The sequence below is a fragment of the Castor canadensis genome, chromosome 15, assembly GCF_047511655.1.
Source record: "Castor canadensis chromosome 15, mCasCan1.hap1v2, whole genome shotgun sequence".
Taxonomy (NCBI): domain Eukaryota; kingdom Metazoa; phylum Chordata; class Mammalia; order Rodentia; family Castoridae; genus Castor; species Castor canadensis.
The window spans coordinates 283,071-310,042 of NC_133400.1; the positions used below are offsets into that span (position 1 = coordinate 283,071).

The 26,972-nt window shown below is 51.3% G+C and overlaps 3 protein-coding genes and 1 pseudogene across 5 annotated transcripts; 1 reads left to right on the plus strand and 3 right to left on the minus strand.

Annotated features, from left to right (window-relative positions):
- LOC109692774 (small ribosomal subunit protein eS7-like) lies at positions 1-4,528 on the minus strand (annotated as a pseudogene).
- Positions 4,529-4,540: 12 nt separating this feature from the next.
- Spata2l (spermatogenesis associated 2 like) lies at positions 4,541-10,609 on the plus strand. The gene is made up of 3 exons (XM_020173585.2): positions 4,541-4,916; positions 5,195-5,498; positions 7,535-10,609. Exons 2-3 carry the CDS (start codon positions 5,196-5,198, stop codon positions 8,513-8,515), a joined length of 1,284 nt encoding a protein of 427 aa, XP_020029174.2. The 5' UTR covers positions 4,541-4,916; position 5,195; the 3' UTR covers positions 8,516-10,609.
- Positions 9,392-17,454, minus strand: Cdk10 (cyclin dependent kinase 10). 2 transcript variants are annotated; one of them, XM_074055459.1, is made up of 13 exons: positions 16,937-17,454; positions 15,357-15,429; positions 14,613-14,684; positions 14,055-14,157; positions 13,831-13,912; positions 13,430-13,497; positions 12,646-12,698; positions 12,364-12,490; positions 11,483-11,542; positions 11,061-11,184; positions 10,842-10,981; positions 10,355-10,407; positions 9,392-10,051 (listed from the first exon to the last, which is right to left on the minus strand). In XM_074055459.1, exons 1-13 carry the CDS (start codon positions 17,021-17,023, stop codon positions 9,954-9,956), a joined length of 1,140 nt encoding a protein of 379 aa, XP_073911560.1. In that variant the 5' UTR covers positions 17,024-17,454; the 3' UTR covers positions 9,392-9,953. The 2 variants fall into 2 exon arrangements, with proteins under 2 accessions (XP_073911560.1, XP_020029176.1); XM_020173587.2 differs by having other exon boundaries at positions 12,364-12,433; positions 16,937-17,453.
- Positions 17,455-19,271: 1,817 nt separating this feature from the next.
- Spata33 (spermatogenesis associated 33) lies at positions 19,272-26,971 on the minus strand. Of its 2 annotated transcripts, XM_020173619.2 has the most exons (3): positions 26,800-26,971; positions 26,430-26,603; positions 19,272-19,486 (listed from the first exon to the last, which is right to left on the minus strand). In XM_020173619.2, the coding sequence occupies exons 1-3, from the start codon at positions 26,834-26,836 to the stop codon at positions 19,278-19,280; spliced, it is 420 nt and encodes a 139-aa protein (XP_020029208.1). In that variant the 5' UTR covers positions 26,837-26,971; the 3' UTR covers positions 19,272-19,277. The 2 variants fall into 2 exon arrangements, with proteins under 2 accessions (XP_020029208.1, XP_073911561.1); XM_074055460.1 differs by having other exon boundaries at positions 26,430-26,971.
- Between the last annotated feature and the right edge of the window lies 1 nt (position 26,972).

Here is a 26,972-nt window from a genome sequence, read left to right on the forward strand (position 1 = left end):
CAAGGCACCCACAAGCCCTCTGCATGGAGCAGCATCCTCCAAGGGCTGTTCCTGGCAGGTAGGTGTGGGCTTTAGCCTCTAAAAGCACAGCTCTGTCGGGCATCATTGGGAGGCCAGGGCTAGTAGTCACCATAGTGGCCCTGATCCCAAAGCACTAAAGGCCTCTTGGGAATCACTGCACACCTGAACACAGGAGTGCTGAGACAGCCGCGCTTCCACACACAGATACACACAGATACTGTACACAGGAGTGCTGCAAAGGCCTTGCTTCCACACACAAATGCTCCGTAATGGCTGTGTGTCCCACACCTAGACACAGGAGTGCTCATAATGACCATGCTTCCGTGTGTGAGGATACACACTGGTACTCATGATAGTAGTGGTGGCAGCATCTGCTGGGAAGGCCTGCACAAAGCAGGGAATCAGACTGGGAACTTGGGAGGGTCCCAACCCCAGATTCCACCAACAGCTGGCAGTGGAGAGGTGCTGAGGATCCTTGGGAAAAGGATCTTCCAAAGCTGATAAAAATTTTTTGACAGTACTCTGTGTGCCAAGTCTTCTGCAGGTAGTAACATGCTAACCCCCCAAAAGGAAACGTGACGTATCTCTGCAGGTGGTGGTGGAGTTGCTCTGAGCCTGCTAGGCTGGTTCCAGAGGCCAGCCTGCAAATAGCCAAGTGGCTGGGACTTGGGCAGGTAATCTGAATCCTTGAGACTCCCTGGCAGGAGCCTCCAGGGATAGGAATGGGCCAGAAACTCCCAGCAGTTCCCAGCCCACAAGCCCCTCACCCAGCACCAGGAACATACAGGCTGGTATCACTTGCCTACTGCTGGAAAAGCACAAAATTCACCCCCCTAGCTGGCTTTGGCTCCTGGTGCTCTGCTGACTCAAGAGTTCATCACCAGTCAATGGTTCATGATCCCATGAAATACAGAGTCCTCAGTCCCCAGGCCTAGATGTGAGTACTAGCTCCCCAGGGAACCTTTGAGGTGTTGATGCCCTGGCCATAGGTAGCTCTGACATGAAAAAGTTGATTTTAAAGTCCCACTTTTATACAACAGTGCAGGTGGGGTGTGTGTTAAGTGAGTCCTGGTGTTAGGAGCACCTGCTGGCCTCAAATCAGGGCCACTAAGTCCTGGGAAGTGGGACTGTAACTGCTTAGCTGGCTTCTTGGCCCTGAGATGAGGCAAGCTTGATTTGGGTGCTTTTTTAAAAAAAAAAAGTATAATTATACTTTAGTCATTTTTGTTTACAACTGAAACTCTGTGAATTCAAAATTAATATCCTTGCCTGTGAGCTTGCAGACACCAGAAAAAGCTTCAAGCTTGTGTTTTGCATTGTTCTGCTGTACCATGTCCAAATGAACCTTTCTGAGCTGGCTGCCATCCAGTTTCTCTCAGATCCTGCTGCTCACAGTTTCACTTGGGAAGAAAACTTTTCCAGAATCACTTTCTGCACAGCTGTCAGTAAAGCTTCTGGGACACTTTTGCTTATTTTTCATACAGCTTTTTCAAGTTGGCTTAGGCCAACTGAGCAATAAAGTCCACAGGCTTCCCTCTGAATTTTTTCTTCAACTCACACACTAGCCATGTTGAAATTTCTGGAAAGATTTCAGTGGAGGTGCTAGACAAAAATGGTGACAGCTTTCCACCTACTACCAACTTCAATTTCCTTGGCCAGCATGATGCTCAACTCCGGCAGCTAGGCCTCTAAGTCTCAGTTCACCTCCAGCTCAAGCAGCTGATTCAAACTCCTCTGACTTCTGGCCGTTGGGCTTTGTGATCTTGGTGCAGGGGGAATGTGGCCTTTTGATTGCAGAGCCTGGTTTAGGAAGAAGCTCAGCCCTCACCAGAGTTCATCATATCCTCATAGTAGAAGCAAAGAGCCAGGTGCTGCATAGCTCTATCTAGTCCTTCAACCTTTCCAAGCCTGTGGTACAGGGATGAATAATAGAATCTTCCTCTTGAAAATCCTGAAAGTCAACAACAAAAAGAAAAAGTAGGAGCCACAATTGCAAAAATAGCAACAGCTACAAAGTCTACATATAAAGGAGGAAATTACATTAACCATGCTGGGTGTGAAGGTACACACCTGTAATGCCACCACTCTGGATGTGAAGGCAAGATCACGACTTGAGGTCAGCCTGGGTTGCATAGTGAGCTCTTCTCAAAAAGAAAAAACAAAAAAACTAACCAGCATAAGAGGGATTCCAAACCACAAACACAAAAAATGTAAGCTAAAACAATAACAAGATGCAACTTCATACCCACAGGACTGGGGAAATTTTAGGAAGCTGTGCAGTGCTGAGTATGGTGATATATATGTATGTGGTAGACACAGCTGTGGAGTGAACTGGCAGTAACCAGCTGATGGTCCTGTGCCAGGCAAGTATAGATGGACCTACTGACCTGGCAGGTCTGCCCCTGGTTTGAGACTAAGGTCCATGAGAGGACATGCGGGATGAAGAGGGGTAATAGAGTCCACCATGGAAGTCAATAAGAAGAATGCATCCCTGAGATGAACCCACCTCACTGGCTCATTTATTTTGTTCATGTACCTTCCACTTAGGCTTCACTGGGAATGGCTTGTCCCTGCCCTTGCCCCAGCATCAGCTAGGGCAGCTTCAGGTCAGGGTAACAGGAGGGCAAGGGGATGGATCTATCTGAACATCTGTACATGTATCTGAGGCTGACACTGGTGGCTGGCTGGGCCTCAGTCAGGGCCATCAGTCAGAACAACTACATGAGGCCTTCATGCGTGTTCCAGGGCTGCTATAACAAATGCCACAGAATGGGGGCTTTAATGAAACAAAGGAAATTTACTTCCACAGTTCTGCAGACACAAATCTGAAGTCAAGGAGTCTGTAGGGTTGCACTCTCTCTGGAAGCTCTAGGGGAGAATTCCTCCTGCCTCAGCTCCTGGTGGCTTCAGAAATCCTTAGTGTTCTCTGACTTGAAGCTGTACTCCCCCCTCCCATCTCTCTCTCTCTCTCTCCCTCTCTCTCTTTCTCTCAGCAGTACTGGTATTTGAACTCAGGGCCTCGTGTTTACTGGGCAGGCACTCTACCACTTGAACCACTCCACTAGCTCGCTCCCATCTCTGCCTCCATCTTCATGTGGTCTTCTACCCCATATATTTGTTTAAAATTCTCTCTTTTTTGTAAAGATAGCATTCATGTTGGATTAGGGCCCAGCCTAATCCAGAAAAACCTCATCTTGATTACAGCTGGGAAAATCCATTTCCAAATGATCACATTCATAGGTGGACTAATTAGACCAGTACAGGGTCTCTCCACATGGCTGCTAGCTCCCTCAGCACAGAAAATGGGGGACCAGAATTGAGTATCTCAGAAGTCACACATGTCACTGAATTAAAGCAGGCACAAAAACCCACCAAGGTTCAAGGTGAAGACAGCTAGACCTACCAGCAGAGAGAGGGACTGGTGTCAGGAACTGAGGAGAGTGATTCACTCAGCCCTCTTCTACACAACAAGAAATGGCCTGCAGTCCTAGTTACTTGGAAAGCTGAAACTGAGAGGATCATGGTTCAAGACCAGTCCAGGCAAATAGTTTTCAAGACTCTATCTCCAAAATAACCAGAGCAAAATGGACTGGAGGTAGAGCGCCTGCTTTGCAAGCTCGAAGCCCTAGTTCAAACCCCAGTCCCTGACCAAAGAAAGGAAGGAAGGGAAGGAAGGAAGGAAGGAGGGAAGAGGAAAAAAAGGAAAAAGAAAGGAAAGAAAGAAGGAAAAGAAAGCTGCCTACTTGGTTACTTTTATTTATTTTTTTGCGGTACTAGGGATTGAACTCAGAACCTCCAGGCAAGCGCTTGTAAGAGAAGGTGGGTACCTTTCTTCCATGCAGGTCCCAAATCTAGGCCTTGTTTATGTTGTCTGAAGAGGTGGGAAGCAGAACCTGATCAAGAAGGGGAGTCTTACAAAAAACCCTGCTTGCATGAAGCTGGGACCCCGCCAAGGGCTTTCTCTTTCCCATTCCGCTGAAGGATTTCAGCGTGCAGGGGACTAAGGGGAAGGTGCTTGAGGTCCTATTGAAACAGAGGAAACTGGAGCCAAGGAAAGAAAACATTCCCATGATTTCGTGCCCCAGACTAATTCCAGATGGTTCCACAGCCCGGGTCAACTGTGCAGGTTGTGGGTCAGGCACCTGGAAACTACGCTGTCCTAGGGAGGGGGGCATCTTCATTCTGTCTCAAAGACCCCCACACGATGCTGTCAAGGACTAGTGATGGACAGGTACAGGCAGGAGACCAGAAAGTAGAGCTAGTGGAAGTAGACGCCAGGCTCCCGCACCCCTCCCGAGGTTGCTGTTTTAAATTGCACCAAACACACGTCCTTGTGCACACCTTGAGTGTCACCAGTCCCTCCCTGCCAGTAAACAACTCCATCCCGACCAGGATATGCCCCGCCCCTAACCCGCCCTCCCCGTAAACGGCCAACCCCCGCCAGGTAATGCGGAAGGCCCCGCCCCTCCGGAGGCCCTCTCACCTGCTTCCAGGTGAGGGTCTGCATGTGGCGGGTCTGCGTCGAGCCTCGCCCCGTGGTGGGGCTACCGGGGCAAAATTGGACGGAAACGTTTATTGTGCGTCCGCTGTATACTCGCAGCCCATGCCCCGGGGTCGGCCGTGAACTTCTCTGGCCTGATGGGAAGACAGTCGACGCGGTGACGGCGGGCAGAGGAACTTTGCAGGTGTTCGACGGGGCGGGGCCGACGCGGGCTTCCCAGGCCCCGCCCACATTAGCCGAGGGCCGGGGCCAGGCTCAAGCCACGCCTCTGGCGTCAGGGTCAATGCCAGGGGGCGGAGCCGACTCGGGGCGGAGCCCACTCCCGGCGGAAGCGCTCGGCTAGCCCGAGGCCAAGCTGAACGGCGGCGGTTAGGGGATCGCTGGAAACCGACAGGTAGCACGGTCGCTCGCGGGGTCTACAGCATGATCCGTTGGGCGAGGGGCTCTTTGGTCGGGAGCAGGGCTTAGCTGGCGGACGCTGGTCTCCAGGAAAGGGGGGGTCTGTCGATGCGGGACGCACACTGCCCGCAGGGCCGCCGTCTCCAGACTGGGGGAGGCTGTAGGTAGCTGGAGCCGCTCAGCCGGCGAGGCCAGGGTCTCCCGCTTGGAGGGGACGCCTGGGGTGCTGCAGAGCGGGGTCTCCAGTTCCTGACACCCCGTCCCGCCCGCCAGGATGGGCAGCAGCTCTCTGTCCGAGGACTACCGCCTGTGCCTGGAGCGCGAGCTGCGGCGGGGCCGCGCGGGCGTGTGCGGGGACCCCTCGCTGCGCGCCGTCCTCTGGCAGATCCTGGTGGAGGACTTCGACCTGCACGGGGCGCTGCAGGACGACGCGCTGGCCTTGCTTACCGACGGCCTGTGGGGCCGCGCCGACCTGGCGCCCGCGCTGCGCGACCTGGCCCGCGCCTTCGAACTCCTGGAATTGGCCGCTGTGCACCTGTACCTGCTGCCCTGGAGGAAGGAGTTCACCACCATCAAGGTAGGGCCCGCCCCCTTCCCTGCACAAGCTAAGGGCTGGCGGCCGTCGGGAGCGAATCTCCTTTCGGAGAGGGGTTTCGGGTGTGAGCCTCGCAGGACGGAGTGCTGAGGGGTCGCGGGGCATGTTGAGGGCCACCTGAGCACTCCCAGTATTGACACACAGGGTGAGAGCAGGGCAGGCTGGGGTGTCTGCCCACTAGGGGACTCTGCCCCTTAAAGCTTGCATCACCGTCCTATAGCAGTTCTACGATAGCACAGCCCGGGCTGGGGGTACTTGACGTGCCACGGCCATCCTAACTCTAGGATATGGGCTGATCACATCTGCAAAGGAAGACGCTGAAGCGGGGGGGAGAACCCCAGATGGGGGACCGGGCATGCACGTAGCTCCAGCCTCGGCCTGGGCTAAGAGGCCAAGTCCAGGGTTGGCCTAGCCCCGCCTAGGTCAGCGGCCCACCCAGAGGAGGGGTCAGGGCCGTGGGGTGCTCTGAGCTAATTCGGAGGGGGAAGGTGATGACGTCAGTGCGCACGTGGGCGAGGTACGCCTCCGCTGGTTGCTAAGGCAGCAGAGCCTCTCTCTAGAGGAGCGCGGAACCTGCTGCTCCAGGGGGACACCTATCGGTCCTGGGTTCTAGGACTTTGATTCATCTTTTCAGAATAGAAGGTAGGGGCCTGCCAGGCCGACAAGGGAGCAAAAGCTGAGTAGTCCTTGAGGCTGCGGCAGGACTTGGGCAGAGCTGGAATGGAGTCAGGGAATCTGGCGCTGCCTCTTTCTGGCTGTGCGGCTTTAGTCGTTATGTAATCCGCTGAGCCCCTTTCCTCCTCTGAGAAAGAGATACAAGAATAGTTCACAGGAAGCCAACCCCGCGGCTCATGCCTGTAATCCTGACTACTCAGGAGGCAGAGATCAGGAGGATTGTGGTTTAAAGCCAGCCCTGGGCAAATAGTTCACGAGACCCCATTTCGGAAAAAAACCGTCACAAAAAAGGGTTGTTGGAGTGGCTCAAGCTGTAAGAGCACCTGTCTAGCAAGTGTGAGGCCCTGAGTTCAAACCGCAGTGCTGGTCCCCCACCAAAAAAATAAAATTCCACAGGAGAGATGAAAAGCCCTGAGGGCAGTATGCAGCTAGCTGCTCATGTGGGAAGTGCCATCTTGCTCCGGGGAGCTGGGCAATTTTAGACTTGGGAGAGGCACTCAATCATGGACCTAAATACTGTTTCTTCACATACCTTTGTAGTAGAAAAGAATGCAAAGTGCAGAATATTATTTAAAAGTATTTAATATCTACCTGCTGGGTGTGGTGGCACACACCTGTGATCCCAGCACAAAACCCAAAAGCTGGAGGTACAGTTCAGTAAAAAAGCACTTCCCTGCCATTGGAAGGTGGGGGGCTGGCGGGGGAGGGCAAATAGGAATCTATTTGTGTCTGCGGCAGTAAACAGTCTGGAAAATGCATCTGGGGTGAGAGAAGGTGGGGGACTTCAAAAGGGTTGACTTATCAGTGTAGGGTTCTTCATTTTGTTCTGAGTTCTGAGCCAGGTGACTGTTTTGGATGTTATTATCGACAGTGCTGTGGTTTGAACTCAGAGCCTTGAACTTGCAAGCACTCTCCTACCAGCCCTTTTTGTTTTAGTTATTTTTTGAATAGGGTCTCACTTTTGTCAGGCCAGCCTGGACCACAGAAAGCATAAATAAACTCATCCTATGTAACTGGGATGACAGACTCAAGCCACCACATCCAGCTTTTTCTTGGTTAAAATGTGGTCTGGTGAACTTTTTTGCCCTGACCTCAAACCCAGATCTTCCCAATCTCCACCTACCACATAGCTAGGATTACAGACATGAGCCACTGAGACCAGCTTGTCATTTTTAAAGTAAAAACTTAAAAAATTCTGACACTTGTGCCTACCCTAGATTGGTTAGACCAATCTTGGGTGGGCAGGAGCCTCAGCAGCTGGCCAAACCAGGAAGGACTTTGGATGGGCAGCACCCTAGGGTCTGGTATGGGAAGGCGTTGCTGACCAGGCCCCTCCCTTGCAGACCTTCTCAGGGGGCTACGTGCATGTGCTGAAAGGTGTGCTCTCCGAGGAGCTCCTTATCAGGAGCTTCCAGAAGATGGGCTACGTGCGCAGGGATAACCACCGCCTGATGGTGACTGCCCCACCCCCCGCCTGCCAGCTGGTGCAAGTGGCCCTGGGCTGCTTTGCCCTTCGGCTGGAGTGTGAGATCCTAGGTGAGGTGCTGGCACAACTGGGCACCAGTGTGCTGCCAGCTGAGGAGCTGCTGAGGGCACGGCGAGCCAGTGGGGATGTAGCCTCCTGTGTGGCCAGGTTGCAACAGCAACTGGCCCAGAATGAGGAGCCACCACCTCTGCCCCCTCGGGGCACCACTGCTACTTTTGGGGCCCCACTGGACCTGTACAGGGACCTGCAGGAAGATGAGGACTCAGAGGAAGCCAGCCTGTATGAGGAACCCTCACCAGGACCAGACTCACCACCTGTGGAATTGACCTACAGGCAGCCACTCTGGGAGCAGAGTGCCAAGCTGTGGGGCACTGGGGGCCGGCCCTGGGAGCCCCCAGCTGAGGACCTGCCTCGGGCCAGCAGCCCACCCTATGGGGCCCTGGAGGAGGAGCTAGAACCTGAGCCTTCTGCCTTCTCCTTCCTCTCACTGCGCCGTGAGCTAAGTCGGCCTGGGGACCTGACTACTCCTGAACCTAGGGAGAGCCCTGGACAGGCCAGCCCCCGGCATACACGGGCAGAGGGCACACCAGCCTCAACCTATGGGCCTGTCTCTGAGCCCTTGGGCTACCAGGCACACAGCTGCCTGGCCCCTGGTGCCCTGCCCACCCTCTGCTGTGACACTTGTCGCCAGCTGCACACTACCCACTGCACTGCTCTACCAGCCTGCCGCCCAGGTCACTCACTGCGTGTGCTGCTTGGTGACACCCAAAGGCGCTTGTGGCTGCAGCGTGCACAGGTGGACGCCCTACTGTATGACAGTCCCGGGGCTCATCCCTAGGCCCAGTTGGTTTACAGGCCAAGGGTTTACAAGAGACAGTTTCCACGGTGCTTCTCTTGGGGGACGAGCCTGGGCCACCAGATGCCCTGGGCCTCCTGTCCCCCACGAAGTCCAGATCCTGTACACTGGAAGGGGGTAGAGCCTTCCACTGCACACTCCTGCCTGGGAGGCCCCGGCCTCAGCCCTGGCTACAGTAGGCCCTGAGCTGGACCAACAGAGACCTTCCCACATGTCCCTGCCCCCAGGAAGAAACTCTCATCCCTTTAGAAATCCATCAACTGCCATAGCTCCCAGCCCACTCCCTACAGTCCCATGGCTGTGGATATGGTCTTCTCTATGTGCTTGGGATACCCACAGAGGCTTCCTCAAGGCCTGAAGTGGCTCTGTGAAGACCCCAACCTCTCCATTGCTGTCACAGTCAGGAGGTGCCCAGAGCCTCACAGGACAGACAACAGGAAGTGTTGGCAAAGGAAGGGAGTAATTCTCTGCAACCAGCACCCAGCTGCCTCCAGAAGAAGAGAGGTGGAGTCCTGCAGGCTGCCCACTGGGCTGCTGTGCCCATCATGAGACCATGTGACTGCTGACCAAGGCAACACAGCAGAGATGGATAGATAGCCACAAAGGGAGAAGCTGCAGGCCCTCTTTCTTTATGGGCAGCCCTGGGACCCTTAGACTGGGATCCCCAGAGCTGCAAACCTTTGGGGTCCCTGGCCCACCTCCAAGGGGGCAGGTATAATGACCACTGCTCTGCATGCTCCTTTTTCAGCACCCCCTCTTCTAAGCGTGTTCCTGCATTCTTGTCCCATTCCTCCTCCCCAGTCCACTCAGAGAACACTGTCCATGTCGCACAGTACATTAAAGGATGGTCAGACCATGTCTGTCAGGAAGGCTTTTATCTTTTCCCCCCTGGGATGACAGCCATCACCTCTACTGAGGGCTATCTTCTAGGGACTTCGGGGGTGTCCCCTCATGGCCTCCACCCACACCTGGTCCATCTTTTCCACCTGAAGCTCCACTGGGTTCACCATAACCTATGATTGCCCTGGGTAGCCCCTGGTGACCAGACAGGAACAGCACAGTCTTCTCCATCCTGCTCATTAAGGCCATTGCTTGGCTCAAGCAGAGGCTTCTGCACTAGCACTTCCTCCCCAGAGGGCAAGCCTTACTACCAGACAAGAGCAGCCAGGAAGCACAAGCAAGACACTGTGCATCCACCAGATGATGAAACAACCACCCTGACCCCTCCTGGGTGAACAGACCTGGAGCTTCTGTCACCATCACCCTGTCCACAGCCTGCCTGCTCACAGGAAAAAGCAGGGTGGAGTCAGTTGGGGTGGCCAAGGGATCCCAGGAGATTCAGCCTGGCCTGCAGGACCCTCCCAAGTCCACCACTGGCCGATGATCTGGTGAGGGTGCAGAGCACATGTTGGGCCCACCATCAGGGCTTGCACCGCTTGCTCTGGCCCTCAGAGGTGGCAGGGACAGCCCGCTTATTGCGGTGGTGGGGGAAGGTAGGCATGAGCTCCGGCTCGCAGGCTGTGGGAGAAGAGCAGCTCAGCGCTGACCTGCGAGAGGGCTTCCCAGGCAGACCAGGCGCTGGGGGCATCCTCCAGGTCTGGACCTGGCTCTGCACTCAGGCTGGCCCTGGGCTGCCCTGCACTCCCCCCCCCCAATCTGCTTCCCTCCTCTTCCCTAAGGGAAGGTCTGCATAGCCCTCACCTGCCGAGGGATGCCCACATCCCACATGCACAGGCCTACTCTGGGAGCCCACTCAGCACAAACAAAAAGGGATACTAGCCAAGCCTCCAAAGAGCAGGGCCCAAGGGTCTGGGAACTCACGTAGGGGCTTCTCCTTGAAGTAGGAGCTCTCCAGGCAGTCCCCCGCTGTTGCCCTGGGGAAAGGCAGTCTTATAATGGGACCCTTGGCCTCTGCCAGGCCTGTTTCTCTGAAACCTCCACCCAGCTCAGCAGCCCCTAGTTCAACTTCCAACAGAAGGGTGAACAGTAGATAGTGGTTTGGGGTCCAGAAACTGATGAGAACCTCAAAGTGGTCCCCATGACTTGAAGGAATAAAGACCAAACTGGGCAACTGGTGCACAGGTGTCTGCATGTCTGTAAGGGAGCATCTGGCCTATGCTCTGAGAAACCACCTTTAAAGGATTCCAGTTGGGCTGTGGTACAGCTCAGTGATACACTGTTAGCCCAGCATAAGGCCCACAAAAAATGAACAAAGGATTCAGATTTAAGGTACCCCTGGAGAGGTCAGTGCCTGCTATCCCAAAGGCCATAGGGGCAGCCTGTGGGGCAGCCACAAGTGGGGTCACACCTTTTCTTGGGGTCATACATAAAGAGGAAGTTGAGCAGGCGCAGTCCGGCCTCTGACAGCCATGGGAACTTGTGCTTGAGGTTGTTGTATGGCTGCTTCCGTAGGCTGTACTGGCCAGCCAGTGGCAGCTTGGAGAAGCCCTACAGGAGGAAGGAGCTAGAGTCACAGGGAGCTGAAGCCAGGCACGGGCAGGGCTCAGGGGCTTCCCTGGGCACTCACTGGCCAGATGTTCTCACTGGGTGTCCCTAGCAGCTGTACGATCAGGTCGATCTGGTGGATCTCAGAAGTGCCAGGGAGGAGGGGCTTGTGGGCCAGCAGTTCAGCCAGGATGCAGCCCACGGCCCTGCAGGAAGAGAGGCCAGTCCTTTGCTCTGTACCATGCCAATATACCCACAAAAAAATGGAAAGTGACACTCAAGCTTCTCCACCAGGACCACAAGGGCAGGCCTGATTCCTGCACACCTTGGTGCCAGAGTCCTGCAAACACTAACATTCTCATGCTTCCTCTTGGGTTCCAGATGCTAGATGTTGCTAGGAGCTGGGATGCTAGCAAAAACCTTAGACTCACTTCTGTCCCTTCCCCTGCCCCAGGGCTGAGCTCAGGAGCCAGGTGACACCCCAGCAGCAATAGCCACTCTTACCACATATCGATGCTGGTAGTCTGGGTGGTGGTTCCCAGCAGTAGCTCAGGGGCTCGGTACCTGTAGACAGAGGCCCCACTTCACCTTTGGCCAGCTCCTGTCCTCCAGCCTGAGCTGAGTATCTGCAGGGCTCCTGATAGCAGCCTGAGCAATAAGACTGCTTTCTTGAAGCTTGGACTGCCTTCTGATTTAAGCCTAAAGACTCAGGCAACACATGGTTACAGCTGCCACTGAAGGATACCAAGTGTACTGTGTGTTAGAAGAAACAGGGACCCTCAGCACAGACCTACCACCATCAGCCTGCTTTCAGATGGGGGTTAAGTCTTTAACTATGACCCTGTTCTGCCTGTTAAAAACGCAACTACACAAAATTCCATAAGCACAAACCCTTCAGTGTGGAGCACCCTCCCTTTCCTGGGATGGCTTCAAAGCCAGGCTGTTTCTGGATAGACCTCAAGTGGACAAGGCAGGTTCCTCGAGGCTACTGAGCCTATTACTCATTTCCTGGGACAGCCCTACTCTGTCCTGAGAATCGATCATGGATGCAGCTTTTGTATTTTTTTTTGGCAGAACTTCAGAGCCTCACACTTGCTAGGCAGGTGCTCTTACTGCTTCAGCCACTTGGCCAGACCTTTTTGTGTGATGGGATTTTTTTCAGATAGAGTCTCAGGAACCATTTGCCCTGAGCTGGCTTCAAACTATGATCTCTGCCTCCTGTGTAGCTAGGATTACAGGCATGAGCCACTGGCACCTGGCTTTATAAATGTGTGCCACCCTGCAGCTTCAGACTCTAGACCCATTTGTAGCAGCAGTCTTACAACTCCAAAGAGCCCTGCACCAGGCACCCATCCCCATGTCCATCATGTTTCTGAGGGACTCACCAGAGGGTAACCACCTTGGGGGTCATTGGCTTTACTGGAACACCATATGCCCGGGCCAGGCCGAAATCCGCTGCACCAGAGGCAGAGAAGGGAGGGAAAGCAACACCCAGTGAAAGCTGATAAATTGCTGTCCGAGAACAGAGCCAGACTCAGGTGCCCTGGGGCTAGAAAGGCAGATAAGCCAGCCTCTGGCCTTCAGGGCACTTAAGAGGACCCAACATTCCCTGCCCCAAGGGCATGCTCATGGATGTCCACCTCCACGCAAGCAGAGCCTACACCCACCTGTTTTTACACAGCCTTTGTCTGTCATGAGCAGGTTGGAGACCTTCAGGTCCCTGTGACAGAAAGAGGACACTGGTGTTCCCAGGAAGTGAAGTGAGCACCACAGTCGACCCTTAAAACGCTTTCCCTAACTTTTTTTTTTTTTTGGTGGGGCTGGGGTTTGAACTTGGGGCTTGATGCTTGCAAGCACTCTACTGCTTGAGCCACACCTCCAGTCCATTTTGCTCTGGATATTTTTTGGAGATGGGGGTCTCACAATTTACCTGTATTGGCCTCAAACCATGATCTTCTAGCTCTCAACCTCCCAAGAAGCTAGGATTATAGACATGACCACCATCACCCTGACCCTGCTTTCCCTCAAATTTGAGCCTTTTAAAAGTAGAGGGTGAGCAGTAGAGAGGATACTGGCAGTGGGAAATGCCAGTACTCTCAGTAACTCTAAGGAAGAGTCAGAGCCAGGATGTAGCCCTGGGTGCTCCTCCAGTAGCCCCAGCACAAAGGCTGCACAGCTGGGCTCCAGGACTCAGGCCCCTCCATTCACAGCCAGCTCCTGGCCTGAGAATCAAAGTCCAAGCAGGTAAAGTGCTCTCCTCACCCAGGCCTTGGGCCACTGTCTCTATCCACCCACCCTTTTTCCCAGAGAGCAGACAAAGGCTTCTCAGATTTATCTGGTCCTTCCCCAGGAGCAATTAGAGAACTTCTGCTAGTATCTGCTCCTCTCCTGGAGGACACTTGAAAATTAGAAGTGTGCAGCACCTGTGCACTCCCTCTACCTCCTGCCCACCTGTGGATGATGAAGTTCTTGTGCAGGTACTGGAGGCCCCTGAGCACCTGTAGCATGATGCACTTGACCTGTGTGGAAGTCCAGAAGGATCAGTCAGGGAGAGCCTGAGGTGCCTGGGCACACCACATCCATATTACATGGCAGAACCAGCAGTCACTAGTGGCCTCTGGAGCTCAGTGATTGCTGTGTCCTGTACAGCTGGGACAGTAGTGCTGTCACCTCTCCTTCCCATGACCCCTGCATGTTGTGCTGAGATGCCAGCTCACAGAATCCTGTGGTGCCCCTAAGCAGTAACTTGTTGGTGCTGTACAGGAGGCAGTGGCAACTCCACACAGACCCAGCAGCCATGTTCAGTACAAATGTACAGTAACCAGGGCTTGTGAAGCACCTCCACTACACACCTGGGACTCAGAGAAGGGGGTTGGCATATTCTCCAGGAGGCTAGCCAGATCCTGCTCACAGTAACCCATCACCAGGAAGATGCTGGAAGGAAGAAAAGACATATGGTACCTCCTGTCTTCTCCCTAGTGGGCAAAGAAAGAAGCCTCCCCTGCTGCAGAAAGGGTGACCTGTATCCCAGGAAGAGGGTGGGCTCAGCAGGAGTAGAGGTCAAGAGACTGCACACCTCTCCAGGTGGTTCCCCACAACCACCTCCTTCAGCTCCACGATGTTGGGATGGCGAAGGCGCAGGAGAAGTGTGATCTCCCGCAGGCTGCTGATGGGGATGCCTGCAACCACAGAAGGGCTCAGTGATCTCCTGCCACTCTCTGGGCTCTAAAACACCCAATACAAGATGCTGTCACTGTCTCCACCTCAGGGAGAATCAGAGCCTCCTAACACCACTCATCAGAGACAGTGTGACAGAGCACCCATGGAGCATGAAGGCAGGTGTGTGGGAGAGGGTGACAGATGAGCTGAGATGGAAGTGAGGTGAATCACCAGACAGGAGAGAGAACAAGGGATAGAGAAAATGCAGAATCCTCCAGACAGAAGGGGAGGGAAACTGGCCGGCTCAGGGGACTCAGGCTCAGACTGGGAGTGACAGGCCAGGCCACCATCTTTAACCACTAGGTAGACACTCTCAGGATTCAGTCCTGGGACAAAGTCAGGTAACTGGCACCTCTACACTGTTCTGCTTTAAGGTTCCAGCTGGGATGGTCCTAACAACCCTCTCTCCACTCACCATCCTTCTCCTTGTCCATCCGCACCTTCTTCAAGGCAACAATCTCATCTGTCTGGGTGTCCCTGGCTCGATCTGAAATGGAGGCACATCTCTGATGGAGCCCACACCAAACGCTATCACAGGCCCCTCCCCACACAGGAGTCCCTTCCTGAATTTCTCTGACAACCTAATGCCCAGCAACGCTCAGTGTTCCCTATGTGTAAGCAACACCATTAGCCCAAACCTAGGGGTTTCATTAGAGCTGGGTATAGCATGCCCAGTTCTTCTCTCTGTCCTGAAACCTGGCTTCTAGCAACTCAAGTAGTAATAAGCTGGGTATTCTCCCTCTCAGCAGGTAGGTCACTGTTTTGTGTTCAAGTTTAGAAAAAAACAACCCTTATTTTGTGCAAAGATGGCTCCACAAAGCCTTTTGTTGATCTGTGCAACTTCCACCGATTTGGCAGAATGACTGACACCAGTAGAGCTGTTGGGTACTGACTGAGCTTTTGGAAGTGGGACATTTCATTGACCAGTTGTCTCCACTCCCTGGTTACATATTTGGGTTTCTGACACTAACAATCCCAAGCTTATGTGTATCTAGACATGGTGTAAAATTTGTGGAAATTATAGAAGGAACTGAAGTTCCTGGTTTGGAGCACAAGGTATGAGCCTTCCGGCCCCAACACAGATGCCACTGTGTAACCCCATTTCCCAATCATCAGAACCACAAGCTGTGGCTCCAGGCTCCCTTTCTTGGCCACTCACACACAATGCCATAGGTGCCCTCGCCGATGCGGTTCAGCTTCTCAAACTCCTTCACGCTCCGGCATTGTCCCAGCTGAAAGAGAGGTGCTGTCAGCATAGGAATTTGGAAGCCAAAGCAACAACTGAGGATGGGTATTTCATGTGTGCTTGGTACTGACAAACCTGCTCACATCTCATCAAACAGAAAAGCTTTTCTGATGAGAATGGAGATGACACCAGGCCCACTTTGAATGAAATACCAAAGGTGGCTTAACTACTGTCTTAAATCCTCTGTTACTAGACATCTGCTGTCTAGTTACAGTAGCCACCACCCAGGTCTAGGGCAGAAGATACTGTCTCTACCCCGTTCATACCTAAAGAACCAAATCAGAATGGCAACTTCCACGACCTTCACCTGGCTTCTCAGACCGTCTCCTGTGCTTCCTGTTCACTCTTCCAGTCTCCTCTCAGTTGGGACTTTGCCCTACCCCCTGGGTCTGGCATGCCACCATTTTTTTTTTTTTTGCGGTACTGGGGCTTGAACTCAGGACCTACACCTTGAGCCACTCCACCAGCCCTTGTATGTGAAGTTTTTTTTGTTTTTGTTTTTGAGGATCTTGGGAACTATTTTCCAGGCTGGCTTGGAACCACGAACCTCTTGATCTCTGCCTCCTGAGTAGCTAGAATGACAGGCCTGAGCCACCGGCGCCCGGCTCCCCCCTTCTCTAAAGTGTCCAAATCCTGGCCACACCTCCTGGTCCAAAAGAAATGCCAGCCCTTCTACAAAACTCTTCCTGCTCTGAGTACCACTCCTTTCTCGAAAATCCCTGATCCTTTTGTCTTGAGGCACTGTCCTCCCCTTTAAGAGCAGAATTCTAACAACAACAACAACAAAAGCAGAATTCTGTCTCATTGAGGTGGCCCCAGAGTTCATACGGAGCTCTGGACTTCGGGCTCCAGCGACACATATGCAGGCAGCAGGCTCAGGCTGCAAACTCGGTCACACTGTTAGCGAGGCTTCCTGGGCACGTGACTTGGCCTCTCAACGAATCAGAAAACACAATCCACGAATTGTCTACCTTGGTAAAAATCTCCTAGCGCCCTAAGGTTCACCTTCCCGGTCACACAAAAGGGACAGTAACAGAACTCGCGGCCAAGGGTCTTTGGGAGGGCAGGAAGGCAAAATGAGAGCTGCCTGGTTGCAGGTGAGGACCGGGAGCCTCCAATTCTCCTCTCGGGCATACTCTTGTCCACCCCTAGCCGCTCTTGCAGAGCCCGGCGCGGGAACGGAGTTCGAAAACACAGAAGTCTGACCCAGAGCTGGTCCGGTCCCGCCCCGCCCCGCCCCGCCCCGCCCCTCCCCTCCCCGACCCCGCCCCACCGTTCCTAGCCACGCCCCTCCCCGACCCCGCCCCACCGTTCCTAGCCACGCCCCCGCCGGCCCAGGAGGCCGGGCAGCAGGTCCTCAGGCGGCTTCCCACTCCAGCCGCAGGGAACTCTGGGACTGTCGTTCCCGCCGACCGGAAACGGCGCTGTAACGCGACACCGAGCGCTACGGTCCGGCCCTCAGCCAGCGCCGCCCCAGAGGCACCCCGGCTCACCCTGTGTTCTGCAGGCACCGTGAAGAAGCCTTCCTTACGGATGCACTTCAGGCGGATCTGCTCTGGGTCCGGGTCGGGTTCCGCCATGCCGAGCGCGGCACCCACTCGCTTCCCCTGTCCGCGGCCGCGGGCCTCCCTCGGCGCAGGCGCGAGACCTACTTCCGGTCGTCCTGCCCCTAGCAACGGTTACTTCGCCCCGGGAGGACGCTTCTGAGGAGCTTGGCTGCTGGGATCCACCCTGGCCGCCGAGGTTCGGACCTCACTTTGGAGGAAGGCACAGGTATCTGACCCAGCTGGGCCGCCAGGCAACGGGGCCAGAGCGGGAGGCCACTGCACCCCTCCGAACGGGGCGGGACCCAGAGGCCTCCTTTGTGGCCGGTGCATCGGCCTGGGGGAGGTCGGAGGAAGACACATCGCCGATGCACCAGCTGCTGGAAGTCTTGCGGTGGACACAGACGGGAGCGAGGGGCAGGCGGAAGATGGCACGCAAGCCTAGCCCCTGGGTGGGAAGAGGCCAGCAGCCCCCGAGGAGGTGGACACAGTCAGCGCCTTCCCTCGTCACCTGGGAGGAGTCCGCTGTGCATCATGCCCAGGGTATTATGCCTTGCCAAGCCCAGCCCGGTGCTGGAAGGTGGAAGAAGAGTGCAAATTTAGGACCAGGGCGGCGCCTGGTGTGGTTTCGCTTCTGAAAGCCCCTGGAGACGGCAGGGTCACTGACAAGGACGGAAGAGGGCGTTGTGTGCGGTGTGTGAGGGAACCTGGGACACCTGCTGCCGTTGGTCCCTCGCGGAGGATTCAAGGGAAAGCCGGGCAGAGCAGCCGTTCAGCAGCAGGTCTCCAGCATTAAAAACAGACTTCTGCTAGATGGCTTGGCCCCGCAAAGTTTAAAACACACCGGGGTTTGAGCTACAGGGTTTCGTGCTTGCAAACAGGCACTCTGCCATTTGAGCCACACCTCTGATCCATTTGGAGATGGGATCTTGTGAACTGTTTGCCCGGGCTGGTGAGGAATCGTGACTCTCCAGATCTGAGCCTCCCAAGCAGGCTCAGATTATAGGCCAAGGCACTGGCGCCTGGCCGCAAAATAGTTTTTAAATTATCGTATACTGTCATATTTGCATGCTATACTTTTATTTTTTTTCAGTACTGTGGTTTGTACTCAGGGCATCGTGCTTGCTAGGCAGGTGCTCTTCCACTTGAGCCACTCCACCAGCTCAATGCCGCACTTTTTTTGTCTTTGAAAATTCATCTTCCAAAGTCATTATTTAGGTTGTGTGTGTGTGTATACATATATAGTATATACACAAGGTGTATATATATACCTTGTGTATATACTAGATAAGCCTGCATGCATGTGTATATATAAAAACATATATAATAAATATAGGTCTACATGTGTTTGTGTAATAAATTGGCCTGCATGGATGTATGAGTTTTTACACGTATGTATATACTAGATAGACTAGATATATGTATCAGAAATTGTTGGCATGTGTGACAGGCATCAGGGTCCCTCACCCCAGCACTTGAGAAGGTTATGTTTATGATCCTGGTGGGCATACCCCTGTCCCCTAGCTCTGGTTAGCTCACCAAGGCCAGCCAATATAGAAATAACACATCCTACACACTGTTACTAGATTACATGTGTGAGACCAGGCAGAGCCGGGCATTCTCTCAGACAACAGCCTGACATGAATGTTGTTCGCGAGGGTGGGGAGTCAGCTGAGATGTCCAATGGCATTATGCTTGGCCTTTCCTGAGTGGCCCTTCACTGGAGGGGACCCTCATCCCTGGGGCAAGACAGGTAGGTTAGCACTGACAGGACACTTCCAAAGTCTAAATGCTCTGGCTATCCACCCCCTCCCCAGAATACATTCTACATTCTTCTGGGCCTTTTAATAAACTGGGTCAGATTACAGTCAAGCCAGGAGACCTCCACTGGTGAAGTGACCTTGCACCTCTATCCTGGAACATTACACCTTAGACTCTGGCATTTTTGCCAAGTTTGGGGGATGTCATTCATTGTGAATGTTAACTGCCTATCTGAGACAACTTGAGCTGTCGCCTGATGTCCACTACTCTGCAGCCACTCACTTCCAACAGGGATGTGCTTATTCATTCCTTTGTTCAGAGAGTCCCACAAAGTTCTCTCTCTGAACCAGACACTCTTGTGCTCCATCAAGCTGCTAGTGGCTCTGGGGAAGGTGAGACCAAGTGGTCACTGAGACAGAACCTCATGGACTAAAGGGCAGTCAGTGCCACATGGGGCAGAGTAGCCCTCCTGCCAGTGTAGCTGAGACTCAGATCACAGTAAACAAGGACAGCTACTGGAGGCTCTCAATTATTCTTTATTGTATAGATAGGCTGCTATTGTACTGGGGCTCCTGTGTCGGTGGTAGATGCCCCATTCAGCCTGTTCCTGAATGGTTCTCTGCTCCTCGCTCCCAGTGGAGTTGTAGCTGATTATAGATTCATTTGAGGCCCGAGTGATGATGACCTGAGGAGTGACAGTTTTCTTCTTGCTCAACTTTTGTTTTACATCAGGTTTCTCTAGAGGAAAGAAAATATCCAGGCATTTAGTGTGTGTGTAAACTTCTTCCACAATACACACAAGGCTTGTCTAGGTCAGAGTACAGGAATTAGATTCATAGTTAGCAGGCAGAGAAACTGCATGAACATTTCCAAGCTCAGCCACACAGGTTGTGAATCCTGGATGTCTCCTTTCAAGGAAGAAACAGGAGAAACTCGGTTTCATGATCTGACAGGCAGCTGCAGGGTGACAGGCAGAGGAAGGAAAGAATATGAAAAGGTAGGTTTGCCTCAGTGGTTAAGGTTCAGACGCAGTCACCAAAGGTAAAACTCTTGGCAGAACTTTACTAATCAGTAATGATCCAGAAATGGGCATTCCTAATATTGCCTACATTTTCACATCCTTGCTAAGGGTGCAGGAAATGCATAAGCACTGTGAAGCTGCTGAGCTTGTCAGATGGAAACATAGACATGCAGGGGTTCTCCTTGCCTTACTGCTTCACAGCTGGGCACATGCTTTAGGCCTATGTTAGAACATGACAGAGGTTTCTCTCTGCACAATCCATGTGCACCCAGAATGTTCACAGTGACATATTTTTGCAAGAAAACATTACATTGGTCATACTGGTTTGCTTTTAGCCCTCCTTGATGCCTCATGAGTCTTGCTACACGGTACAATGAATACTTGGTAATGACAATGATGGCTTTTATTGAGAGAACACTCTGTGCCACAATTTCTGAGCCCTAGAAAAACATAAGGAATGATAGCACACAACAACTTCATTGGTCCCTATGACCTGCATTTTACAGAAACCAAAGCATGGAGAGGTTAAGTCACCTGCCCAAAGCTAGTCAGTTGGGTGGCAGAGGGAGATGCTGGGTCACAGGAAACTCTGCCTTTAGTGCTACATCACAGCCAAATGACCCATGTCCTGCAAGGGCAGTACATTATATCATTATATTAGGCCAAAAACTGCATTCTGTTATATTTTGTATTAACATTAAATTGATAGATTGAAACTACTTAAAAGGTCATGAATATTTTAATTAAAAATAGAAGTTCAGTAGTACAGTGCATACATAGTATGCACAAGGCCCTGGGTTCAACCCCCAACACCCTCCACCCCCCAAAAAATAAAATATTGACTAAAAATTCTCACCTGCTTGATTTACCCATCCAGCTGTTTTACATGCCCACACGCACATCTAGCAGCACGACAGGCTAGGCTGGGCTCTGATGTCTACACACAATTGTGACCTCTTCTCCTTTTTCATGGTAGCCTGTATTCCTGACTGGGACCCAATCCTTTATGTAAGCAACTCCCTTTGTTGTACATACTTTAGGTTATTTCCAAGTTTTGTCTGTTTCATTGCATTATGTAATTGTGTGAGGGTTTATCAGTTGGGCAAAAATTACTATAAGTAGAACTTCTAGTAAAATTATTTAAATCTTTTCAAATTTTAGTAAATATTGCCATGCTAGCTAGGTACTGTACACACTGTAATCCCAGCACTGGGGAGGCTGAAGTGAAGGATCTAGAGTTCAAGGCCTACTTGGGTTATATAGTTGTAGTTGTAAGCCAGCCTGTGCTACACAGGGAGGACCTATCGTGAAAAAAAAAAAAAAAAAAAGAAAGAAAGAAAAGAAATTGTATATATAGTCAAATTGTTTCTGTAAAGATTGTTATCAGGGCTTGAAGTGTAGCTGAGTGATAGAGCACATGGTTAGCATGCATGAGGCCCTGGGTTCAATCCCCAGCACCACAAAACAAAACAAAACCACTAAGCTTTTTGTTTCCTAAGTCATCCCATCCATTGTCTTAACACCAAAGTTCCATCTGTTCTCCACACAAGTGACTTGTCCACTATCCTCACCATGAATTCCCAGAAATCCAAGTCTCCTGAACTCCCAGATCAGTTTCTATACCTGCTGCTTTACTCTGGGACTCACCTAAATCCCCTAATACTAGCTTCTGCTTTCGCCCTCACACCCTTGCTGTCCTCACTTACTATTCTAGATAGACTTCTGAATAATTTGCTCATATTCCCTAAAGGACTTGTGGTGTTTTTGTGTTTAACTGAATTAATGGAGAATTAACATATTTACATTATTGAGGCATTCTAGTCCAGATGAGATTTCTTTTCAGTTTTAAAGTATTATATTTAAAAACTTTTTAGGCTTTTTGGGGGGAGGGGGCACTGGGCCTTGAATTGAGGGCTTCCCATTTGCAAAGCAGGATCTTGCCATGCAGGTGCTCTACTGTTTGAGCCATGCTGCTAGTCCATTTTGCCCTGCTTATTTTGAGGATGAGGCCCAGGTTGGCCTTGAAGTGTGATCTTCCCAATCTGAGCCTCCCAAATAGTTAGAATTTCAGGCATGAGCCATCTGTGCCCAGCCTTTAAAGGTTCTTAATACATATTACCTGTACTACTTTGTGTGTGTTTGTGTGTGTGTGCACACATGTTGGTGCTAGGGATGGAACCCATTGCCTTATACATGCTAGGCAAGTGCTCTACCACTGAGCTACAGTCCTGTCTCTCTGTACTAGTTTAGTTCTCTCTTATTGCATAACAAATTACCATAAGCTTAGTGACTTAAATCAGCACCCACATTTATTATGTCCTAGTTTCTATAAGCCAGGCTAGGGCTCTGCTGGGGGTCTTGAGAGGTTGGAGTCTAGGTGCTGCCTAGACTGCATTCTCATGTGCAACTGGGTCCTCTTCTAGCTCATTTAGGTTGTAGGTAGGATGCAACCTAAATTGTGGTTTAAGGAGGCTGTGGGCAGCTCCAAGAGGCCTGCAGCCTCTGCCTGTGACTCTCTAAAGTGTGCTCTGCACGGTCCACCTGATAATCCCCATTCTAGATAAGCCAGAGTCAACTGACTAATAACCTAATCACATCAGAGGCCCCTTTGTCTTTACAGTTCCTCCCACACTCATGGGGAGGGGATCAGACAGATTACAAGGTGGAAAAGATTTTAGGGTTAGAGTCCTTCTACCACAATGCCAAACTGTAAAAAATCAATAGTCCCACAGTATCTCAGGGCACCTGATCTGCATTTGAGGGACATAAATGTCTTTGGCCTGTCATATATGTTGCAAAAAAACTTTTATTTTGAGACAGGATCTCACTATGTAGTCCAGGCTGGTCTCCAACTCTAGATCCTCCTGCCTCAGCCTCCTTAGTGCTGGGATTACAGGTTGGGAGATGTTTTAAAAGTTAGTGTAGCCAGATTCCTCAGTATCTCTTTGTGGTATTTTTATTTACTTCAAGAAATGGAAAGAGCTCATTGGGAAATCAGATTACTTGTATCCTCATTTTTCTCTACTGAGTGTTTTTTTTCCTTGTTTTTTCAAACCCTTGGGTGGAGGGCTGGCTTTCAATAGATCGCAGTGAGGGAGCTGCTGTGCTACGAAGGAAACCCTGACCCAGAAGCAGGTCATCTATGAATGGTTTGCACCAGTTTCCACACTCTATGGACTCTACTGACTTTTATATTCACTTTTATTCCTCTGGAAATTATCTTAGTGTATGGCAAGAAGCTACCATATAATTTATGCCTTAAAGTGTTAGGCAGGTTTCCTAGCATCATTTATTACATAACCCCCCTCTTTTTTTGCAGTACTGGAGTTTGAACTCAGGACCTACACCTTGAGCCATTCCACCAGCCCCTTTTTTTGTGTGTGTGATTTTTTTTTTTTCAAGATAGGGTCTCAAGAACTATTTGCCCAGGCTGGCCTTGAACAACAATCCTCCTGATCTCTGCCTCCTGAGTAGCTGGGATTATAGACGTGAGCCACCAGTGCCCAGCTATTCTTCCCTTTCCTACTAGTTTTTGTCTCAGTTTTATCATTCACTTCATACATACACATTCTCTCTCTCTCCCTCTCACATGCACACACACCACACATGGCTTACTCTCCCTATTTTTATTTCATTTATCTCTTTATACTGGAATTGTAGCTATAATAATTAAAATCATCTTTTGAAACATTTAAAATGTTTTATTTTTACAGTATTTATAAATTCACAGAAACTTGCAAAAATAGTACAAAGAGGTCCCTTGAACCCTTCACCCAGTTTCTCCCAGCGGTAACATCTTATATAACTACAGTAGAGTATCAGTACCAGGAAACTGACATTGGTCCAGTGTCTATAGGGTCACATGTAACCTGCCTCCATCAGGTCCAGGGCCAATCTATCACCAGAGACCCCTTACTGCTGCACCTTTAGAGTCACACTTCTCCCCCTCTCCCCCTACCTAACCCCTGGCAACCATTAGTCTGTTTTCCATTTCTATAATTCTGTCATTTGGATAATATAATATAAATAGAATCAAACAATGAGAATTTTTTTTTGGCGGTACTGGGGTTTGAACTCAGGGCCTCATGCTTGCTCTACCACTTGAGCCACTCTAACAGCCAGAATGTGAACTTTTGAGATTGGATTTTTTTCACTCAGTATTATTTTTTAAATTATTTATGTATTTATTTGTGGTACTGGAGTTTGAACCTGGGCTTTGCACATGCTAGGCAGGTGCTTTGTCCTCAACCCTAGCATCAATTCTTTGTTATTAGGTAATATCCAATTTAACTTTTTTTTTTTTTTTTTTTGCAGTACTGGGGCTTGAACTCAAGGCCTACACCTTGAGCCACTCCACCAGCCTTTTTTTGTGATGGGTTTTTTTCAAGATATGGTCTCAAGAACTATTTGCTTGGGCTGGCTTTGAACCGTGATCCTCTTGATCTCTGCCTCCTGAGTAGCTAGGATTATAGGTGTGAGCCATGGGCACCTGGCTAGGAATAAGCTAACTGTAAATTTGTGGTATGCTAATCTCTGTAATATGTCTATTTGTGGATTTTACAAAGCAAAAATTTAAGCACATACAGATATATCGAGAACACCTATGACTAACTCATGGACAAATTTCTTGTCTATTTCACCTTTTTATCCCTTGGCCTGGCTACTATTGCTGCAATAACTTACCGCAAACCTTAGTAGCTTAAAAGAATTATTTTCTCATAAAGTTTGTGGTTCAGGACAGGTATAGCTGATTGATAACCACTTGTGGCTTCCCAGACAGCTGCTGACAGATTTTTGCTGGGCTGTGTCCTCTGAAGGCTCAGCTGGGCTGGATGTCCATAATGACACACTCATCTGAGATGGTAACTGATACTGGCTGCTGCACATCATGAAGACTCAAAAGGCAGGGCCTGCAGTCATCTAAAGGCTTATCACTCACAGATTGGCCCTGGGTCTGAAGGCTTAGAAGCCAGGACTACAAATTGCAGTGTCTCCATGGGGCTTCCCATTCTCAGAGGTGGGGAAACACTGATGCAGAGTTTTTTGTTTTATTTTTAATACAGGGCTGTACATGCTGCCCAGTCTAGCCTTGATCTCCTAGGCTCAAGTGATTTCCTCCTACATCAGCATCCTGAGTAGCTGGAACTACAGGCTTGTACCACCATGCCCAGCTTAATGCAGTTTTTTTTTTTTTAGAGTCTGGGGTTTGAACTCAGGGCTTCACACTTGCAAAGCAAGAACTGTACTGCTTGAGCCACACATCCAGTCCCCTAATGCAGTTTTAACATTTCCTTCACTCCAGAAAGTCCTTGTGCTCGATATGGCCAATCCCTATTCCCTTCTTTGGTCCCACCCCATGCAGCCACCAATCTACTTCTATCTATACATGTCATAGAAGGGGAATCATGATGGGTGTGGGCATTCACATCTGGCTTCTTTCACTTGGCATCATGTTTTAGGAGTCCCTCCACAGTGCAGCATGTGGCAGGAGCTTGTTTCTTATTGCTGCTGAGTGTGTGCCATTGTCTGAGAACAACCTTCACCTTCTGTCTTGAAACTTGCTCCCAGATCTGCCGTTTTCTTCTCATGTCCACCTTCTTCTGCCGAAGTAAACGGGCTGTCCCTTGCTGGTAAAGGTCCTGCACTCTCATGCCTTGTAGCTCCTCCAGTCCCTCATGAATCTGCAAAGCTGAGCCCATCTTAAAGAGGCAGGTGGAGCCTACTAAACATCACTTGTGGTCATGAAGTCGTGTGTGTGATATGTGCAGTCCTTCAGTATCTAGGGACTATGGAGAAAGACACCCCTGGACTGAGGGTTGCACAGTGGAACATGCAGGGCTCTTGATGTCACTGCTGTGCTGCTGAACCAACACGATGGAGGCCATCTCTGACCCTTCCTTCCTTTGTGAAATGCCAAACCCTTTGCTGATGAAATTCCATTTAGTTGGCTTTTCTGTAATGGGCTATACTGAGAGACAGGTGGCACTTTCCAAACCTATAGACCTTCTATAGGTTGTGCAGCCTTCTACCCTCAAGGGAAATTTCAAATCCAGGCTTCTTTACCCAGGCCAACACCTGTGTTCAAATTGCCTCCTGCTTGCAGCCTGATGGGCCCACAGGTGCCTCAACCTGAATTGCCCAGCCCAGCTTCTGTCCCCTGCCAGGCCTGTCCTCCTCTTCTCCTCTAACTCATTGTCTGGCTCCTCCTTCCTTTAGGTCTCATTCCATAGCAAGTTCTGCAGTTTCTACCTCCTGGATCTCTCTGGAATCCTACAGCCACTGCTTCACTAGTTCCCACCCGATTATAGCAATGGACCTGGCATAGGTCTCCTCCCTCAGGTTCTGCTTCCCCACTGGTCTCTATTCTGGAGCCAGAAAGCCCCTTCCAAGGCTCAGAGCCATCACACCTCTCTTGTTTTAAGTACTGACATTTCCATCCCCACAACCAACACCATAAAAAGAAAGCCTGTATCCTGGCTTCATCCTGCTCATATGGCCTCATCTTCCCCATACGCACTTATACATTCCACCGAGCATTCTGGATATTTACCTTCTGTACAAAGGTCCTGAACAAAACCCCCACATCATCAGGATCTCAAACAGGCTCCTGCTCGCTCAATCCCAATCACCTTGTGTTGCAGGCCTTCTAGGGTCCCCTACCTTCGGAGGAAGCAGGAAGCCGCTCATGCTTGACTGTCCCCAACCCCAGGAGAAGACTGTCTGCAGGCTTCTTGGCCTCCCTGTCTGCCTGCTCGGCCTTCGGGGAACGCTCCTCCATCAACTTGTCCTTAGGTTTTGGAAATGAATAGGGAAGTCCCTTCTTTTCCTCCTCACCTGAAACGCATGGATAGTCAATTAGACCTATAACCTCAGGACCCAGGGCAATGGCTCCTGTCCTTCTACGCTGCCTGCTCTGGTCCGCGACAGCTGGAAGGACTGGAGTCACTGCCATCCGAGAGGACGTGGAGGGGCCGGCGTGGTTCGCACTAGCCGGGACGGGTGGTGACCACAGGGCGGCGGCGCCCTTTACCTTTCCTCTCTTTGGGTTTGCTTTTGGAAAGTCCCATAGGTGAGCCTACCGCCCCGCCGGCGCAAGCCGGGGTCCCGGCACCTCCACCGCGGCGCAGCCCGGAGTGACTCACAAAGCTACCTCCTAGCTGCAACTACTCTGGTCACCACGGCAACCGTGTCGCTTTCGGAACC

What these genes read in the sequence shown, in the direction of transcription:
- Spata2l (XM_020173585.2), top strand. Translation starts at nt 5,196, where the DNA reads ATGGGCAGCAGCTCTCTGTCCGAGGACTACCGCCTGTGCCTGGAGCGC. An exon ending in AGGAGTTCACCACCATCAAG is followed by an intron (nt 5,499 to 7,534) that starts GTAGGGCCCGCC and finishes CCTCCCTTGCAG; the next exon opens with ACCTTCTCAGGGGGCTACGT.
- Cdk10 (XM_074055459.1), bottom strand. Translation starts at nt 17,023, where the DNA reads ATGGCGGAACCCGACCCGGACCCAGAGCAGATCCGCCTGAAGTGCATC. An exon ending in GTGGGGAACCACCTGGAGAG is followed by an intron (nt 13,913 to 14,054) that starts GTGTGCAGTCTC and finishes TCTTCCTTCCAG; the next exon opens with CATCTTCCTGGTGATGGGTT. An exon ending in CCCCCTTCTCTGAGTCCCAG is followed by an intron (nt 13,498 to 13,830) that starts GTGTGTAGTGGA and finishes ACTTCCACACAG; the next exon opens with GTCAAGTGCATCATGCTACA.
- Spata33 (XM_074055460.1), bottom strand. Translation starts at nt 26,721, where the DNA reads ATGGCAGTGACTCCAGTCCTTCCAGCTGTCGCGGACCAGAGCAGGCAG. An exon ending in GCTTCCTGCTTCCTCCGAAG is followed by an intron (nt 19,487 to 26,429) that starts GTAGGGGACCCT and finishes TCTTTCCTCTAG; the next exon opens with AGAAACCTGATGTAAAACAA.